Genomic DNA, 18,560 nt, shown 5'->3' with positions numbered 1-18,560 from the left:
CGATAAGTAAAAGACACTGAACATGTCTGTGTAGAGAGAGTGCTATGGGTGCTGCAGAGGGTCATATCTCGCATCGCCGATGTGTGCGGAAGTGCTGCTTCCGCTTCCCAGACGCTAACAGCTGGATACTTTCGTGCCGTGGGTCATACTAAGGTAATAAAGTACCAAGGGTTTACAGTCAAGCTCTTCCAAAGGATGGACGGCAATGTGGCGCTGCATTTCGCCAACTTTAGCACCCTGTTCGTGTGCATGGTGCTGAAATTCCCGCAGATATTCGTGCTGATGCGGGCCAAAGCCTCCACTGGGGTCAGTTTGAACAGTCTGCTGCTGGAGCTGATCGGGTAAAAACTTACAGTAATTGTGACAATATGCGCATCACTAACTTTACCATCCACACCCTAAGCGGGACACCGCAAATGTACACATGCGTGTTTTTGAACTTTGATAAGTTGATAAAACAACTGTGTTCATTTGAATTTAATTAACAAAAGTTCAGATAAGTAAACAAGTAACACTATCGGCCAAAAGTTATTTGTTTATAAAGATCAATTCAATACATTTTAATTGAATCCGTCATTTAACTGTGTATTTAAACACATAAAATGCACAAAAGCATACATATCTGCCACGTTTCATGTGGAATGTCTTGTTTCTTTTCTTTTGTGTGCGTTTAGGTTTATTGTGTTCATGTCCTACCAGATGTACTATGACTATCCACCTGTCACATACCTGGAGTATCCAATCCTTGTAGCACAAGGTGTGTGCTGATCTTCGGATGTTTTGAGGCGTCAACAGAAGGTTATTTACACATTTGTTTGTGTTTACAGATGTTGTTGTGCTGCTTTTGATTCTACATTACAACAGGAACCTGAAGCACAGCCTTATATATGCCGCAGTGTATCCTTTTAGTTCATGAAGCTCACCTGGTTGAGACACTAACAGGATTTTGTTTCTCAGGGAACAATTAATAATATTTATACACACAGTATTTTGCTAATTGTATAAATGTAGATTCATACACATGTACAGCTGGGCAGTTGCTATGCAATTTTTGTTCCCATTACTCAACAATACCTGAGAAACTGCAGATGAGAAAAATGCAAATATTTTAATTTCATCCTTAACTTCAATAATAAGGTTCATCGGTGGATGGCAGATGCTTACAGTTCAGAAGTGGGTGATTGATCTGGCTATGGTGAGAACAATCCAATAGTGCCTCATTATTAAAAAAAAGAAAAAGACAATTGTTTGTCATGATTTGAAAAGCGGCACAAAAAAGTTTTTGCTCTCTTTCAGAGTCTCTGCACATTTATAAGTGCAGGCAGTAAACTGGCACAACTCCAGTGTTTATGGAGGTCTAAGGACTCCCGGCAGGTCAGCTCTCTCACATGGGGCCTGGCCACGTATACATGCCTGGGTAAGTGACACAGCCACTTGAATGAACAACTGTTTACACATTTACATGCATTCACATACAGGCAAGGCACTCATGTCATATGTAAGGAAAACTATAGCATCTAATGCATTGCAATGAAATGCTTTTCTATTTTTGACAAAAACAACATCTTCAGTTAATGTTGGTATTGGGCGTTTTCTATCTTTTTCAGCGCGGATCTTTACTACCACGATCACCACAGGAGACACACAAGGTAAGTAAGGGCCTCCTGATTGGATGTTGATTGTTTGGTTTTGATGTTTATTGGTTAACTATGCACTTGTCTTTTTGCAGTCCTCATTCGGTTTGTTGTTATGAGCATGTTGAACTTGTGGGTAACGGTGACCGTGATCTATTACAAACCCCGCGCTGTGAAACGGGATTAAGACATGTCAATACTGTTACATGCTCACTTACTGTTATGCTGTGTGCCCCCATTCTGTGTATGGATAGAGGTTTTAAGCACACGTACCTCAGACTGAATTGGATTTGGCTCAAATGCTATTTGTATATAGCATTTTCTGTATTGATGTGATTTTTGGTAAATGTGGGCTATAGAATTACAAACCTTTTTACCATGACGCTCTTCTACTCAGGGTATTTCTAGTCATATTGATTAAAGTATGGTTCAGTGCAAGTAAATTAATCAGGCCACACCCTCGCAATAAACTTTACTAATTAAAAAACGGCCTATTAAACACCTTTCTTATCAGACATTCCTATGCATAAGGGGGACGGTTACAGCAATATTTTTTTTTTGTTCAGTTTGTAGCCTCAAAACTTGGATGCAAACACCGTTTTATATTAACATTCCTATCCTAAATCTAGTCTTGTTCACACTTCCTAAACATTCCAGTGATGTTTCTCTACAATATTTATTGTTGTTTAAAAGTTTTTGTCTACTGAGTATTTGTGAACAATTTGTATTCTCTTGCTGTGTATGTGTGCAGTTATACCGTATCAATTTAAGAGCACTGTAGAAATTGTAAATTGCATTTATCAATTGGTAAACACTTTATAGTCTTTCAAATGGTAAGTTCATAATAATAACTTTTATGATTGATATGAAGTAGATTATAAACGATTTCACATGGGGATATGTTTACTGTTATTTTTTATTGTCACTTTTGTATTGAGCAATATCTGCGTTTTAAATTAAGAGCTGATATACTTAATAAAGTGTCTCTGAACTGGATATTTAAAAAATTTCTGGAGTTGATTTTTATATTTATGTAATACAGGAACTACAGGACATCTACTCTCACAAACAGTGTTTCAGGTTAATTTTATTGCTTATTGTGAATCCGGAACACAGTAAATGTCACTGTCCGTTCTTTTGTCCTTTCATATTTTATAAATTAATATACTCAATTTGAAAGGATGGTAATGTCATTTTTGACTATTATAAACAATATGAAACCGTTTACTTAAAGGGATAGGTCACCCAAATAATGGAAATTCTGTCATGACTTGCTAACCTTTAAATTGTTCCGAACCTGTATTCATTTCCTTTTTGGTTGAACACAAATCGGTATTTGGAAAAATATTAGCAACTGACTTTCCTGGAGCACCGTTTTCTTTTCTGTTGATCACAAAATTAGATATTGTGGAAGAATTTGGAAAAAACAAACAGTTTTGACTACCATTTTCATTTTTTCTACTATGGTAGTCAATGGTGCCCCAGACATCTCAGCTATTAACATTTTTCAAAATACCTTTTTGTGTTTAACTAAAAATGACATTTATACTGGTTTGGAAAAACTTGGTTGAGTAATTCATGACAGAATATTAATTTCCTTTAAATACTTTTTGCAAACTGTCTACAACAAGGCATGTAGAACAAACACTCTGTTGATATGTGATTTTGTTTAAAGAAGGTTTTCAGACCAAACATTTATATTAAAACTTTACTTCCTTTACTACATTCACAGCTATATACTTCTTTGACTACTTTTGTGTACAAAAATAAGCAAATGTTATACAGGGTCTCCAAACAACACGGCTACATATGCTTTTCATTTTATGGTCACACAGTACATCAATATAAAACATGCAAATCTGGAGGCAGCCCATTAAAAAGTGCCCAGACCTGTAGACCTGTATAAATAGCAAAACCACTGGTATGATGACAGGTCAAATATACGCTGTATATTCATATATATATATATATATATATATATATATATGTGTGTAAAAGAACACAAGGATTTGCATCCACAGCACACCCAGAGATACACAACGTTTGCTAGAGTGAAAATTCACACGCACACAAAAAACTGACCACTTCCAATCACAAAACATTCTTTAGTGAACGTAAGCATGTGGTTTGCAGTCATTCCTTCGTTTCACGAATATTTCAGTCAAATACTTAAAGGTTAATCAGTTTTTGGCCACAGTTCTTATGTTACGGTGAGACTCTATTTCACCTTTGAAAAGCTCAAGAGATGCATGTTTAACTACAGGAAAAAATTAAACTGGAGTTCAGTGGTGGTTGGTTAAAATTTTCGATCTGGTTTCAGCCTCTGGCCAAATAATCAAATTCATAAGATATGACTGGCCAAAAACAGATGATTTTCAGAAACTCAAGATCTCAATCTTGATGCCTGTTAATTATACAATCATGCTCTTCTCAAACAGTTTCTTGCTCAGATTACATTCAAACTCATTACATTCAACAGGGCTACACAACTCTCCTTCTGGAGGGCCACTGTCCTAAAGAGTTTAGTTTCAACAACTACTCAAATCAAGGTCTTCAGTATTACTTGCCGAGATAAAGCTAAACTGGGATAGTGGCCCTCCAGGCCCTCGAAGATGAATAACCATGAAGTAGGGACTGAAAAAAGATGAATAGTGATTTGATGACAACTAAAACGTCAAATAAAAACATTGTAGAACAATAACAGTTTCATTGCATTAATGAAGGTAAAAACGTTTCATACAGTATAGTGGTGTTTGCTAGCCACGTGTGTCTTGTACTACGGTCTACATTCAGCCTTTAAAGTCAACTGGAAAAAAGCTACAGCCTGATTGGATCGGGCCGTCATCCACATTCTCTTACGGGTCCCTAAAACGGTCCAGTGGGGTTCTGTCCAGCCGATTCAAGTCAACGCTGGCCTTCAATAAGATGTTTGGTGTGGTGCTGACCTCTGTTCTGTGTAGATATGTCGTGCTCTTGAAGTAAAAGCAACCACATGCCCAGAAAACAAAAGCCATATCACGACAGTAAACCTTCATTAACATTTGTGCATCTTTCACTTTTTTTGGATATGCCAAAACGTGCCGGAAAGTTACGACAAAGGACTTTTGTTGGTGCGACAGGAAGAACCCCAAATCACCAGATGTATGTAGCAGCACCAGATGCCCAAAATAAGGTTAGCTAAAGAAAAAGGGAGAGATGGAAAAGAGAGAAACAAGGGAGAAAGTTAGTTTCACCATATTTTAACCCCAGAAGAAAACAACTATCTAAACTAAAGATGCATGCTTGAAAAGGAACATTAATACACCTGCAAACACACAAAAACAGGGTCACAGACTTTTATTGCAAAAGATAACAAAAAAGTTCTAAAATAAAAATACTGTTTTAATACAAATCTCTCTTATTCATTTTCTTCATTTACAGTACACTTGACGACTTGACAAACACTTAACACACTAAACAAACATATTCAGACAGACTTATTTATTTATTCAGAATGCGGTCGTTGGAGTCCTCTCGTCTCATCTTTGGAGTGTCCAGTCTGGGGGGACTAGGGCAAGAGGGTCAAAGGTCAAACAGGAAACAAGCAGGCCAAATGCAATTCTCTGAACAAACTCCCTCTCCTTTAGAATTTAATAATATTTCAAAACGCTGACTGGAGGAACTGTTCAGCTCTATATTCAAGAGCATCTCATGTCTTGGAGAGTGGAGAGGGTGTTTATAAGCAGAGGAATTGGTACAGAAACGTCTCTTGGGTTATGGCAAATTCTCCATTTCCCATCTTGACCACACAAACAAAACACACTCGCACATGCTTGCATCTGCTTCAACAGCAACCAAATCCCACTGTATGCCAAAATAAGCAAGCACTCCGTGGCCGTGTTCCAAAACCTAGCGAGCAGCTTTGCTGTCTTCATAGGAACAGCAGCATTTAAATTGGTGATTCATTTGAAATGACAGAATTATACATTTCCACATTGAAATGTTTTTAATTGCAATTTCTCCACGTAGATTTTTGTGTTTACACTAAACTAATCGCATGCATCATTGGATCTCTTCAAAGAGCACGTCTATGCTGTCCTCAAATGATCCCTACATAGGCAGCTGACTAGGTTTTGGAAAATAACCTTTTTGCAAGTGTTTACCCTGATACAACCCTGCACATGCTCCTTAGAAATTAAACGTGTGGTCATAATCTACATCATCCACGTCATCCAGAGCCCAGTGCCAGTCCTGAAGCTCCAAATCTGGAGTCCTGCAGGTGGAAGAGAGCATTCAAACCTTTACATCTCCCCATTGAATGTTTACTGGCACAGTTTAGAGGTAGTTGAAGGTGAACACACACATTGGCAAGAAAAAAGTGCTTTGTTAGTGCACAAGCTCTTCCCTTGGATTCGCCTCAAGCACAGTATTCCCACCAGCGTAATACAACACAGTTCAAGCTTTATATCAGAGACCTGGTTAGTCCAAATTTACCATAATACGACTTAACATGCTAGTCAAGCACCGCATCTGTACCCTTCAAAACTCTCAAAAGATAGCAGTTTCTGAAGCTTTCTCGAAAGGAAAGCGACACATTCCCCATCCAATTTCCAGGTCAGCCACCATCTCACCCCGTGGTGAACTGGGGGTCGAATCTGTCTGGATTACATGATCTGAGGTCTTCGTCTTCTCGGTCCATGTGCTCTTTGTGACACTTGATCTGACATCTCTGACATTCCAGTGCCAGAGGCGGTTTGAACATGTTCCACAGGGGTTTGGTACAGGCCTCACAGTTTGCAGGGAAGTGGTAGAGTAAAGGGAGAAACTCATGACCCTTGTGGTAGATGAAGCCAGATTTCTCCACACATGCTGTATGCCCTTCCTTTATGGTGCGTGTAAACCTGTGTATCATAGAGTAGCGCTCGAGTCCGTAACCAGTGGCCAATATTGTTGTTTCTAAAGCGTAAGCTACTACTTTACTCAAAGCCATGTTGGAATCATGTTAAAGGGAAAGTTCACCTAAAAATGATACATCTGTACATCTAGGACAGTTCACCCAAAAATTTCAATTCTGTCATCATTTACTCACCCTTGAGTCGTTCCAAATCTGTATAAAGATATTTTGAAGAATGCTTGTAACTACACAGTTCTTTGACTACATACTAAGAAACATTACAATGGTAGTCAATTGTGCCCCAGAACTGTTTGCTGTCCTACATTCTTCAAAACCTCTTCTTTTGTGTTCAACAGCACAAAGAAATTTGTAAAGCAATTGTTCCTACTATGATAGTCAATGGTGACCCAGAACTGTTTGGTAAGAAGCGGCCCTCCAAATATCTTTCTCCGTGTTTATCATAAAGAAATGTAGGAAGGAAGACACAATTTTCATTTTCCTTCAACTGCACATTTACAAATGCAGTATGACAAAAAGAGTTTTTCAAAATCCCAAACAAATATTTTCTTAACATGTTTACGATGACCGATGACAATTTCCAATTTTGGGTTAACTGTCCCATTACGAAATGCTATTGATCTGGCTGCCAACCATGAACTATATTGCCTTTAATGTAAAGTTCTGACTCAAGAGACAGATCTGAGTACTGACACAGTTTAAAAAGTTGAACACAAGTGAATAATACACATTTGCTATTGAAATAAGCTCGTCAAACCTCACCTGGGTTTGCTGGGTGGTATTTGTCGGCTGGGTCTTCTCATGGATTGACTAGTTTGCACTTTAACGGGAACCCTGGGAGAGGAGCGGTGAGGGGCATCTTGCGCTGGAGGTTTTTTAGGGATTTTCTTCATCAGTCGACTAACCCACTTCTGCTGCTCCTCTTGAGATATGGCTAACAGCAGCAGATTTTTTGCCGTGGACACGTCATAGTTCACTGGAAACAGAGAAAGCATTAAAAAGAAAACGGGGTGAGGTGGTAGCAACACCAAGACCACAGGTTTGATTTCCAAGGAATCCACTGAATGATAAAATATATGTTAATAGATAAATTGAATATGATGCAGAACACTTTTTACCTTTGCATGGAGCGACAATCTCTTCCTTCTTGTCCATGTGGTCTTTGTGGCACTTGATGTGGCATCTCCTGCACTCCAGAGCTGGAGGTGGTTTGAACATGTTCCACAGGGGTTTGGTACAGGCTTCACAGTTAGTTGGGAAGTGGTAGAGGGTGGGGATGAACTCATGACCCTTATGGCAAATGTAGCTAGACTTGTCTCCAGGAAGAGCCTCCAGTTCTTGCTCCTTCTTGCTCTCGCCCTCATTAGCATACAAGATCTACGGAACCAATAACAAGTGATTAGGAACTTTGTGGAAGTGTGCCACCTAAAAAGGTGGGTCAACGGCCATACCTGGAATATCCTGGGGATCTCTTTGGCGTCAGCACGATAAACGTCTGATGGGGTTACAGAACGCACATGGAAAAGTTTACTGTCAAGAAAACAGGAGATGATAGCAGAAGACGTGGAGTCAGTCAGCAGCATGAACAATATGTATTAAAGAAATGGACTGAAAGGATAAAACTGACTCACTCTATGTCTAACACCATGTAAGGATTGGAATGCTCTTTGTCCTGTTCACTGTTGTAGAACAGAATCTTCTTGCTGCTCACAACAACATACTTCAGGAATAAAGAGAAGAAAAACACTTTACTGTAACGCTGCATGATTAAGAACACATGAGATTTCTGATGCATGTGATGAACACTGGTATCATGGTACAAGACAAGCATTCTAACTTTTTGGCTTGGGTCTATTGCTTACAAAGCCACTTCATACGGGTGAACTACACAGAGTACCAGCAGTTTACAGTTGATACTTTTATGTTCGTTCTTTGTTCTTGAATTACTACCTTCATAAAATTACCTGAACATTTCTTCCGGTTTACAGTGAAAATTCAGCCCTCTTGTCATTTCAACCCTTTATGACTTTCGGTCCCCCGCGGAACACAAAAGAAGATATTTTGAAGAAAGTTGGAAACCGAACAGAACTGGGCCTCATTCACTTTTATTGTATGGACATAAAGTGAATGGGGGCTAGTTAACAACATTCTTCCAAATATCTTCTTTGATGTTCTGCAGAAAACAGAAAGTCATCCAGGTTTGAAATGACAAGAGGGTGAGTAAATGATGACAGAATTTGTATCTTTGGGCGAACTATCACTTTTAGAAATTCTCATAATCTGAGGCATCTTGCAAATGTTTTAATTTGTAAAATCATAAAATATTTGTTTTGACTCTTACAACTTTTTTAGTGTTACATTCACAATTATTAATATAATCGTGTATATTATTATATAATATATATATTATACATATATAAATAATTCTTGGATGTCTCCTGAGTCTCTTGGATGTCTCTCTTTGCTAAACATACCTTTCTTTCCCACCCGAACCGTTTGGTGTTGTTCCTCACAGGTAAAGACAACCAACCCTCCAGCCTTGTCTCTGCGCAAAATGCAAAAGAATAATGTATAATACAATTTCTTTATAAATAAACACATAAGCTTGTGAGAAAAGCCTGCACAGTTTGTGAAAAGCTAAGGCTAAAGTTCACACGTTCATGCACTGAACTCCATGCAGGTCACCTGTGTGGTTAGGGTCTGAGGTGAAGGATCAAGAGTTGCATTGAGAACATGACCGAAACTGAGCGGGCATAAAAGAGGGTGACATGGATACAGACAAAGAAAAGAGGAAAGTGAGTAAAGAAAGAGCTGTGAAACAGAGAAAAAAAATGTTGGCCCCTGTGAAGACCTTAAAAAAATACACATGTTCGGAATAGAACAGAATTCTGTACCTGCGAGTGAATCATCTGTGTCCATTTCTGGGCCACTGCTCATACTGGCTGAGTCAAGCGAATGGATGTTGAGAGAGGTCAGCAGGCTGCGTAGTTGCTCAATATCGCTGTCTTTACTGTCCAGAGCCATCTGGAGCTCAATGCGCACCTGCGACTCATCCGCCAGTTGCTGCGGGAGACAACGAAGAGTAATAAATACATAATCCATTGAAGAAAACTCTTGAGGCGAATATTTGTGCGCAGATTGTAAAGTATACTTTAAGGGCCTTAAAAGGATAGTTCACCCAAAAATATAAATTCTATCATCATTTACTCACCAGGTTGTTTCAAACCTATATACATTTCTTTCTTCTTCTAAAAGAAAGATATCTGTAAGAGTGTTAGCAATTTGTAACTTCCATTGTAATTTCCTATATGGTAGTCGATAGTGGCCAAGAACTGTTTGGTTACAAGCATTCTTACGAATATCTCACTCTGTGTTCACCAGAACAACAAAATGTGAACAGATTTGGAACAACTTGAGGGTGAGTAAATAATGACCATTTTTATTTTTGGGTGAACTGTCCCTTTAAATGGGAAGTTTGAGTAGTTAAGTAGCATAGTACTGCTTGCATGTCGTTGATTTCTCTCTGATATTTGATGATGGTGCTGTTGAGTTTCTCCCTCTCTGAACGAAGTTCCAGCTGCAACTTCCTGTTCTCCTTCTCCTTCCTTCTGACATCCGTATCATTTCCACGGCGACTGCCTCCACCTCTGACCTCCTTCCTGTTCATAATCTCTGCCAGTTTGTTAACCGCCTAAAGAAGAGGGGCAAAAAAAATATTAAATTAAGCCGTTAGATAAAATAACACTCACCTTGACTCTGAATGGCTTGCGTGTTAGTTGTGGTGTACCTGTGTTTTCAGAGTTTTCTCTGACTGCAACTGTTTCTCGAGGGTAAGTTTCACAAGCGCGACAGTCTGCATTTCGTTGACGATATTTTGCAGGTCTGAAGATTTTAACAGAAAAAAAACATTTTGTTTGTTCTATAATCCACAACTGTCAGGTAAATTTTTAGCAGTCATTGTAACATGCAGGAGATCTTACTGTCTTGCGCCTCCTTTAGCTTGTTGTTGAGTTCCTCCTTCTCATTGGCCAGGTTTGCCACATCGCTGGTCAAAGTGCGATTAGCTTCTTCTAACTGTATAGAAAACACGTCAGTATTGAGTCAACACCAGCATAGGCCACTGCGGTCCCAGCGGCACCGTCAGATAACTCACCGAGGTGATGGTGGTGTCCTTCTCCGAGAGCTCCTGTCGGTGTCTGGCCATCATTTCTTTGATCTCAAGCTCCTTCATGATCTTCTCCTTTTCCAGGTCGGAATACTGCTCCTCCGCAATGGAACGTGCCAACTGCTCGGAGTCGGCTTTGGTGAGTGTGATCTCCAACTGAGCAGCAAGAGAATCCCTAAAACAGAGAAGTTCATCGAATTGAGACCAACATGGAAATCCCTGACGGTTATCCAAGATATCCGTAATTTCTACAGATTTTTCAACAAATGTTACCTTTCCTCCTGCAGTTCCGGTAGACCCTGCTGCATGTCTTTATAGAGTTTATTTTTTTCTTCACACTCTTCCTTCAGCTCTCGCACCTGTGTCTTATACAGCGTCTACACAGCAAGAGAGAGATACAGAGAGAGAGAAAGAGAGGCTTGTTAGAAGCTTGTTTTTGGACCCTTATATGACTTTGAGTAGTTAAAAGTTCTTACAGAGAAATACTGTTCTGCCTCCAACTGATCCTGAAGCTCCTTCATCTGCCCATCAGAATCCTGACGCTCCCTAGAAACACACACACTCACGCTTAAACAATGACATCACTAATGGTAACAACTGTTCAACAAATGCATACGCATGTCGCATACTTGCGCAGTTCCATGTTTTGCTTTTCCAGGCTGCGTTTGATGTCCAGAAGGTGGTTGATCTCCTGCTTGAGTTGCTTCTCTGACGTACGCACGGTGATGAGCTGCTGGTTCTGAACCTTCAGGTCATTCTGAGTCAAACTGCGCTTCTGAACTTCCTGCTCGATCCTCAGAGTCAGATTCTTTACCTACAACACAAAGAGAGAGAGACGGATTCTGTCAATTCAGAAACAAACACTACAAAGTGTTACTAAAACACGCTGTACTACACACACACACCTCTTCTGTTAGTCTATCCTTGTTTCTTCTCAGTTCCTCGAGTTTCTGAAGTGACTGTTTGTAGTCGCAGTCGAGCATGGAGTTCTTCTTCTCCAGCTCTAGCAGTCGGTTCTCCACACGCTGCTTGGAGGAACGCTCTTCCTGTATCTTCTGCTCCAGCTCTGCAAAAACACGCAAGTAAATCAATTTATTCAATTTCAATCTGTTTTGAAAGTCAGATATCTTGTAAAGTAACATTGTCTAGATATACGCAAAGACTAGAAAATAAAAACGCTTGTTAAGTTGTATAAGAGGGGTTCACCCTTCACAGCCTCAGATTTGGCTCCTTCGATGGACTCGCTGATCTTGTTCTTGTCTGCGAGTCGAGCTTTTGTAGCCTTGTGTGCCCCCTCCTCCTGCTCCAAACCTTGTTGTAAGACCTTCAGCTTATAGGTCATGTCAATCTCTTGATTGCTCTTCTCCTATTGGACAAATGTGCAGAGGAGGGGTAGGACCATTAGAATGAAAATTTTACAGAAAATTGATGTTGCTTATGAAATTTCAGAGATATTTTAACTCTCTTTTTTAAAACTCTTTAATATTTAACCGAGTATACATAAAAAAAGTCTACCGTTTCCTTTAGTTTAAGACTTTTTACAGATAACACAAATAGGAGGGAATGAGATAGTTACCTTTTCCAGATCTGTTAGTTTCTCCTGAAGTTGTCTCTTTTCTGACTCCGCTTTAGACAGGGCCTGTCTCGCCTTTTTCACCTCATCCTCCAAACCAGAGATTCGTGCTACAAACACAGAGGTTATAAATATCTTTATACAACAATTTGTTTCATTAGTTTCCTCCCAACAGCCAAACCAAAGCACTCTTGCTCATGTGTTATGTCTGAATTATGTTTGATTTGTAATATTTTACGTTACAGGTCCAAAGAGTCAGTCATGTAACAGATGTTCAGAGGAGATGCAAACTCTTACCCTGCAGATCAAAGATGGTCTCAGAGCCCTGGCTCTGCTCTCGTTTCTCTGCGTCCAGCGCCGCCTGAAGGGTGATGTTCTCTCTCTCCAGCGTGAGCTTGTTGTTCTCCAGCATGCAGTATTTATCCTGCAGTTCTCTCACATGAGCCTCCATCTGCTGTAGCTGTTTAGAGCTCTCCGTTTGAGTTTTACGCAGCCTCGCAGCTGCGTCGGACTCTGCTCTCAGCAATGAGTTAGCCTCATCCAGCTGAAAAAGACATGTTTGTCTCTTTTTAATATACAACAGCATATATATTCAAAACTACAGACGTATACTACAGATCACTTTGAAACTACTTTCACGCAATAAAACATCAACCTAGCCACACTGATGTCCCCAAAGAAATGGGTAAACAAGACTAGATCCTTCTGAATAAACTCTACCTGACTTCTCATGCTAAGCTGAATGAATAGCAGAAGTGTACTTCCACATCCAGGATGTGATGTCACAACCCCGCCACACAAACCTGTTTCTGCAGGTGAATGTTCTTCTCATTGGAGATGTGCGAGTTCTGGTTCTTCTTCTTCATCTCATCAAGCTGATCCCTGAGACCATTCACCTCACTATCCAGGCAGCGTTTGCGTTCGGCTTCGCTCTCGGCTCTGCGGTGACTCTCAACGCTCTTGTGTTGCAGCAGAGCGTTCTCTCTCTCCAGCTGCCTCAGAGATGTCTCCAATACTTTCCTGCCATTTATCTACAAACACACGTGCACATGCACATTACAGAACTTATAGTTATGGTTCAGCAGATTCAACATTCCATTTTAATGCGTTGCTTGTCAACCATAAACAGCCTACAATATAGGGAATTAGGTATTTATTCTATTTATCAATATGAATGAATGTAGCAGACAAGTCATGTTTATTTCTAAAGGCGAAGCAGACACTCACCTCTTCATCGAGCTCTTTCGTGATCTTCTCCAGGCGGCTGAAGTTGTTCCTGTATTTTTGCTCCAGTTCATCTTTAGCCTGCATCTCATTATTGAGCTGCTCCTCCAGACAGTGAAGTTTCTTCTGAAGCTGAGAGGAGAACAACACAAGAATGGTCTTAGCTGACCCTGTATCTCGAATGTGTGCGTGTTGTTATAAGTTGAAAGAATATGAATACTTACAGCTAAATTGTCCTGTAGGAAAGAAAGGAAATAATACGTTAGGATGAACAGTTTTGTCAATGCTGTTCAAGTCTAATGCAAACCTCTAACCAGTTAAACTGTGCTATTTGTGAAAAGTAAAAAACAAACTCCAATGTCTAAAACAGCATCTTATTACAATATCAACTCAGTGCTACATTATGCTGGTAAGGTCGAGTGTGTTGTACCTCTCTATTGCTGGATGTGGGGTGGTCGTTTTTCATTGCTGAACTGTTGACATCGTTCAACAACCTGCAAAAAACATGTATTAGATAATCTAAAGTGAGACAGAACAAAACCAATGATTTAAAACAACTTACTGGTTTTCTTTAAAATAGGTGAAGCCCACGAAGGGCAGCTGATTGCCAACGAAAGCTTTGGGGGTAGGAAAGGTCTCCACTTCTCCTTTATCCTCTTCTATCTCATCAAAATTACTAGTGTCTATGTCACTGCTCAGTTCTGGAACCACAGGTGCTGCAGCTGAGGAAAGAGAGAGACAGCAAAGTTTAACAACCATGTGTATGTTTAATAGAGTTACAGAGCACTGACAGAAAGGATGAAGTTTTCTTTAGAAATGTTAACCTCTTGTTGAGCTGATATTATCATTTTGGTTTCATACCAGTGAGATAATACAGGATTTAAGAACTGAATAAATGAAAATGGTTTTCTTTGTAATTGTAATTAGTAGGGCTGTATGATATTGATGATATGCGATAACTAGCTAAATAACATTACATTTACGGATTTGGCAGACACTTTTATCCAAAACGACTTACATGTATTATACTACACACTTGTCTCCAAGTATGTGCAATCCCTGGGATCGTACCCATGACCTTGGCGATGCTAACTTCATGCTCTAACCACTGAGCTACAGGAAAGCTGTACCAGTGATATAAATGATATACAATGTTTTATGAAATAAAGATTTAAGTTTGCAAAATCTATTTGAGCTAAATTAAAATATATTTAAAAATAGAAAATTACATAACCAACATACTCTACATTTCACATTATTTATGTCAGAGCAGGGAAACAAATGCCTAACATACATGTGCCAGTCTCTCTTTTATCTGCATCGACCTAAACGGTTAACTTTTTTACATATTAAAATCCTCCAGATATTGCCTACGCATACTTTATACGCATACTTTATACTTTACGCATACTTTAATATGCATACTGTGATATGCACCCTTGCAATATTTCTATAATTTCGACATATTGTCCAGCCATAATATTAAGCTTTAGTTATTTCTTTATATAACATTCATACTCTTTTTTTACTTTTTTTGTGTGTGCGTGAATTCTTGCTTTTGTTTTAAATTAAGGAAGAAAACTTGTTAAAAAAGTAGAACACGTGTTTTACTCACTCGTTCTTAAGGTGGTAAAGGTCCACTGGTCATTTTTGAAGAAAGGATGTCTTTTAATTTCCTCCACGCCATTCGACCCAAGCGAACTTCCCTACACATAAAACAATATGCAAACTGATGCTGACTTTGAGGAGTTAAGCATCCAGAATCAGAGTAATAACATGGTCATTTTCAAACATATGTACGCTTTTAAGATCTCACCTGTCTATTAGGAAGGCGCAGATGATGTTTTTGGCTTCTTGCGAGATTTCAACATCATCAGGGAAGTTAAGAGAGTTCTTATGATCCATAATCTTACTGTAAGTCCCCACCAATGAATCGGCATAAAACGGCGTATCACCTTCACAAACAAACACAAAGGTGTTAATCTCATGAAATAAATACAGCAAACCCATGCTTTGGACAACACACACACACACATGTTCCCGACTCACCGACCAGCATCTCGTAGATAAATACTCCAACAGACCACCAGTCACACTCGCGTCCATAGTAACCATCTCCTCCTTGAGACTTAAGAACCTCCGGTGAGATGTAGTCAGGGGTTCCGACCGCAGTATCACAGTGAACCATCCCTGTCTGTAATCAATTAATGAAATATCTTTGAAGACCTTTCAATAAACAGGCTTCTGAAACTAAATCTTGACCTAGGAAAAGGTACTAGGGATGTAGTTCTGCAGCTGTACTGTAGATGGCACCATATGTTCACACAACCACTATGTTCAGCTTTACTTCATTAGATAGAAGTTGGAATTTGAAGACCAGCTCAGAATTAAAGGGACAGTTCACCCAAAAATGAAAATTCTGTCATCATTTACTCACCCTTCGATTGCATCAAACCTGTATACAATTCTTTCTTATATTTATAACAAAGAAAGGTAAGAATGTTAGCAATTTTCAGTTCTGGGACATCATCCATTACCATGTTAGAAAAAATATTGTATTTTTTTGTTTCGTTGAACACATAATTAGCGAAGATTTCAAGAATTTAATGAGAAGAATTTAGGAAAACAAACAGTTCTGAACAAAGTAATGTATACAGGGACGAAATAACACGAGGGTGAGTAAATGATGACAGAATTTTCATTTGAAAAAAATGCTCCCCCCTACCATACTTATAATGCATGACCCTAAAGCCCGATTTTTAGATCTGCGTCGGACCTATGCAGTAGCCTCTACGTCGGTTTTCATTAACACATAGCTCTTAGACATTAGCATTTTTTGACCTGAGGGAGGGGCTCAGACAGACCAATCCCAGAGCTTGTGGTCCGCGTAGAGTTGTTTAATTTTTGGAGAGGTGCGTCAGGCTACGGTGTAGGGTACGCAGTCCTGCACATTCTAAGTTGTAGTCCCAACGCTTGACTCTAAACTGTACTTTACTGCCCTTTTGATTTACAGTTTTCTACATAAAATCATTCACAAAAATGTAAAGAACATTCTGTGAAAATATAACTTTGACTTCTTTAATACGGACTAAGGAGATGTTGAAAATGAAAATCACTTTTTAGGAAACCAACTTGCAGTATTTTTTGGGCAAAATAAAACAGCTTCATTAAAATCATTGATTTCAATATTCACGATAATTCATTTCAGGTTTATTAATTAAAATTTGAGTACAAAATCCATCAAAATGTATTAAACGTTTACAGTGACAAACACACATTCTGGCTATGATTTCAGACAGGGTAACATATGGGTCATAACAAAGTGCTTCGCAGATAAATGTTCCATAAATGTTCAATTTATACTATTTTAGATTCCAGGTCTATCTGACAAAATAATTGATTAGATACAGCTATTTTTATTTATCTCAGGTTTAAAACAACAACAGCCTATGTGTTTTTATATGGTTGGAAATGTGTATGCAGTCGTAGTGATAATGGAGAGATTTTAAAACTGCTATAGGCAACCAAAACAATAACATTAGCATAACCATCCCAGATTCATAACCACTGGATTACCATGAAGATGATAATTACACTTGCACAGTTTAAGAAGGAAGTTAAAGGGACAGTGCACTTGAGATTCTGTCATCATTCACTAACCCTCAGGGTCTTAAACCCTTATGACTTTTATTAAACACAAAAGGCAGAGCACAAGGGACTGAATGCCTCTTGAGTAGTATTTTTAACTATGATTGTTGCCCTGACAACAGAAATTGATTCTTCAATCAGCATCAACTGTGCTTTTTTGCATCAGTCTGACACCATGACTTCCTCACTCTGACATACAGGAATGAAAAGACAGCAGAGGCTTTCCTGGTCCTTTGAGTTCAAAAGTCGAGTTTGGACAAGAACCGGCATGCATTCAAAGTATTTTACCATGCAATTACATTCAGGCAGGGATCTAAAAGACAAGCATTTCACTCGCATTCATGACAAGCCCAGACACACCCTCTAACCCCTCACCTCGTCCATCTTCATACATGTCCCAAAGTCTGCGAGTTTGAGATGCCCGTGACGGTCCAGCAGCATGTTGTCTGGTTTGACGTCTCTGTGAATGAAGCCCATGGAGTGAATGGCGTCCAGAGCCAACACAACCTCGGCCGTGTAGAACTTTGCCCATTTTTCCGGAACGTCGTACGTGCTGGTGAGATTGACAAGGTCACCTCCCGGCATGTATTCCATAACCATATAGAGAGAGCGGTCATCCTGGAACGCACAGCACAGCTGAGGGCCAGGCGGGACGGCAGGACACGTGAGAAGGAAACAAGAGAGAAAGAAATAGTTAGGTTAAACGGAGTAGACAGTGACGAATGCAGATGCAGATATTCAAGTTGTATTCCTCAAGCTTGCGCACGTGTTCAGTGTTATTTGGATGTCTCACCTGTACGACCCATGGGCTGTCTGCAAATGCCATGATGTCACGCTCCTCCCAGAAGAAGGCGGAGTCTGAGCGCTTGATCATTTCGAACTTACTGAGCACCTTCATCGCATACACCTTCTGAGAGGCCTTATGCCTGACCTACACACATACAACAAAACACAGATAAAAAACACACAGATCACATTTTTCACCAAACAACTTCTGCAGTCCTTGCATCTACCTCCCACAAAACATCTAAAAAATACAAATAAATACCCTGTGAGCAACTATTTGCCTGTTAGACAAAAAAGCCACATTTTAAAACGCTCTCTGTTGTTGTGTTTCAGGCGTAATGCACCCACACAGGCCCTGTCAGAAGACTGATGGAGGAGAACACGGGGTAATCATGTTGTTTGTGTCGACAGGCTTGTTCAGACGGGCCCCACTGCATCCCTCCTCTGACTATCACAAACACACACCCAGAGAGGCTACACAATACAAAACTACACACACACAATCTTTGATTTATATATCAGAGTCCTGTTCAGGATGAATGCCTGCAAAACATGCGCTTCTTCTGCACAGATACAATAAATCTTATAGAGATATATGTTTAGTACCACAATTTTTTTTTGCTAAATTCTGTCACGAGT

General features: G+C 39.5%; 2 protein-coding genes across 3 annotated transcripts in view; one reads left to right on the top strand and one right to left on the bottom strand.

Moving 5' to 3' along the window:
* Nucleotides 1-60: 60 nt before the first annotated feature.
* On the top strand, nt 61-2,630 carry slc66a3 (solute carrier family 66 member 3). 2 transcript variants are annotated; one of them, XM_056761491.1, is made up of 8 exons: nt 61-341; nt 675-757; nt 828-897; nt 1,138-1,195; nt 1,297-1,417; nt 1,608-1,649; nt 1,730-1,867; nt 1,902-2,630. In XM_056761491.1, exons 1-7 carry the CDS (start codon nt 196-198, stop codon nt 1,819-1,821), a joined length of 612 nt encoding a protein of 203 aa, XP_056617469.1. In that variant the 5' UTR covers nt 61-195; the 3' UTR covers nt 1,822-1,867; nt 1,902-2,630. The 2 variants fall into 2 exon arrangements, with proteins under 2 accessions (XP_056617469.1, XP_056617468.1); XM_056761490.1 differs by having other exon boundaries at nt 1,730-2,630.
* Nucleotides 2,631-3,328: 698 nt separating this feature from the next.
* Nucleotides 3,329-18,560, bottom strand: part of rock2a (rho-associated, coiled-coil containing protein kinase 2a) — a 35,413-nt gene continuing 20,181 nt past the window's right edge. Inside the window, 29 exon segments of the mRNA XM_056761486.1 lie at nt 3,329-4,811; nt 7,288-7,501; nt 7,644-7,902; nt 7,977-8,055; nt 8,157-8,245; nt 9,000-9,070; nt 9,420-9,588; nt 10,025-10,216; nt 10,313-10,407; nt 10,506-10,599; nt 10,679-10,865; nt 10,964-11,067; nt 11,167-11,236; nt 11,320-11,504; nt 11,596-11,756; nt 11,897-12,056; nt 12,267-12,373; nt 12,561-12,807; nt 13,067-13,294; nt 13,491-13,619; nt 13,712-13,723; nt 13,918-13,981; nt 14,050-14,209; nt 15,103-15,174; nt 15,177-15,193; nt 15,304-15,442; nt 15,537-15,681; nt 17,511-17,771; nt 17,929-18,066. Coding sequence (XP_056617464.1) covers nt 4,808-4,811; nt 7,288-7,501; nt 7,644-7,902; nt 7,977-8,055; nt 8,157-8,245; nt 9,000-9,070; nt 9,420-9,588; nt 10,025-10,216; nt 10,313-10,407; nt 10,506-10,599; nt 10,679-10,865; nt 10,964-11,067; nt 11,167-11,236; nt 11,320-11,504; nt 11,596-11,756; nt 11,897-12,056; nt 12,267-12,373; nt 12,561-12,807; nt 13,067-13,294; nt 13,491-13,619; nt 13,712-13,723; nt 13,918-13,981; nt 14,050-14,209; nt 15,103-15,174; nt 15,177-15,193; nt 15,304-15,442; nt 15,537-15,681; nt 17,511-17,771; nt 17,929-18,066 — 3,852 coding nt within the window. The 3' untranslated portion in view covers nt 3,329-4,807.

The sequence above is a fragment of the Triplophysa dalaica genome, chromosome 11 (genome assembly GCF_015846415.1).
Source record: "Triplophysa dalaica isolate WHDGS20190420 chromosome 11, ASM1584641v1, whole genome shotgun sequence".
NCBI classification, from domain to species: domain Eukaryota; kingdom Metazoa; phylum Chordata; class Actinopteri; order Cypriniformes; family Nemacheilidae; genus Triplophysa; species Triplophysa dalaica.
Note: the sequence above shows the minus strand (reverse complement) of the source record. Positions and strands in the feature narration are given on the sequence as shown.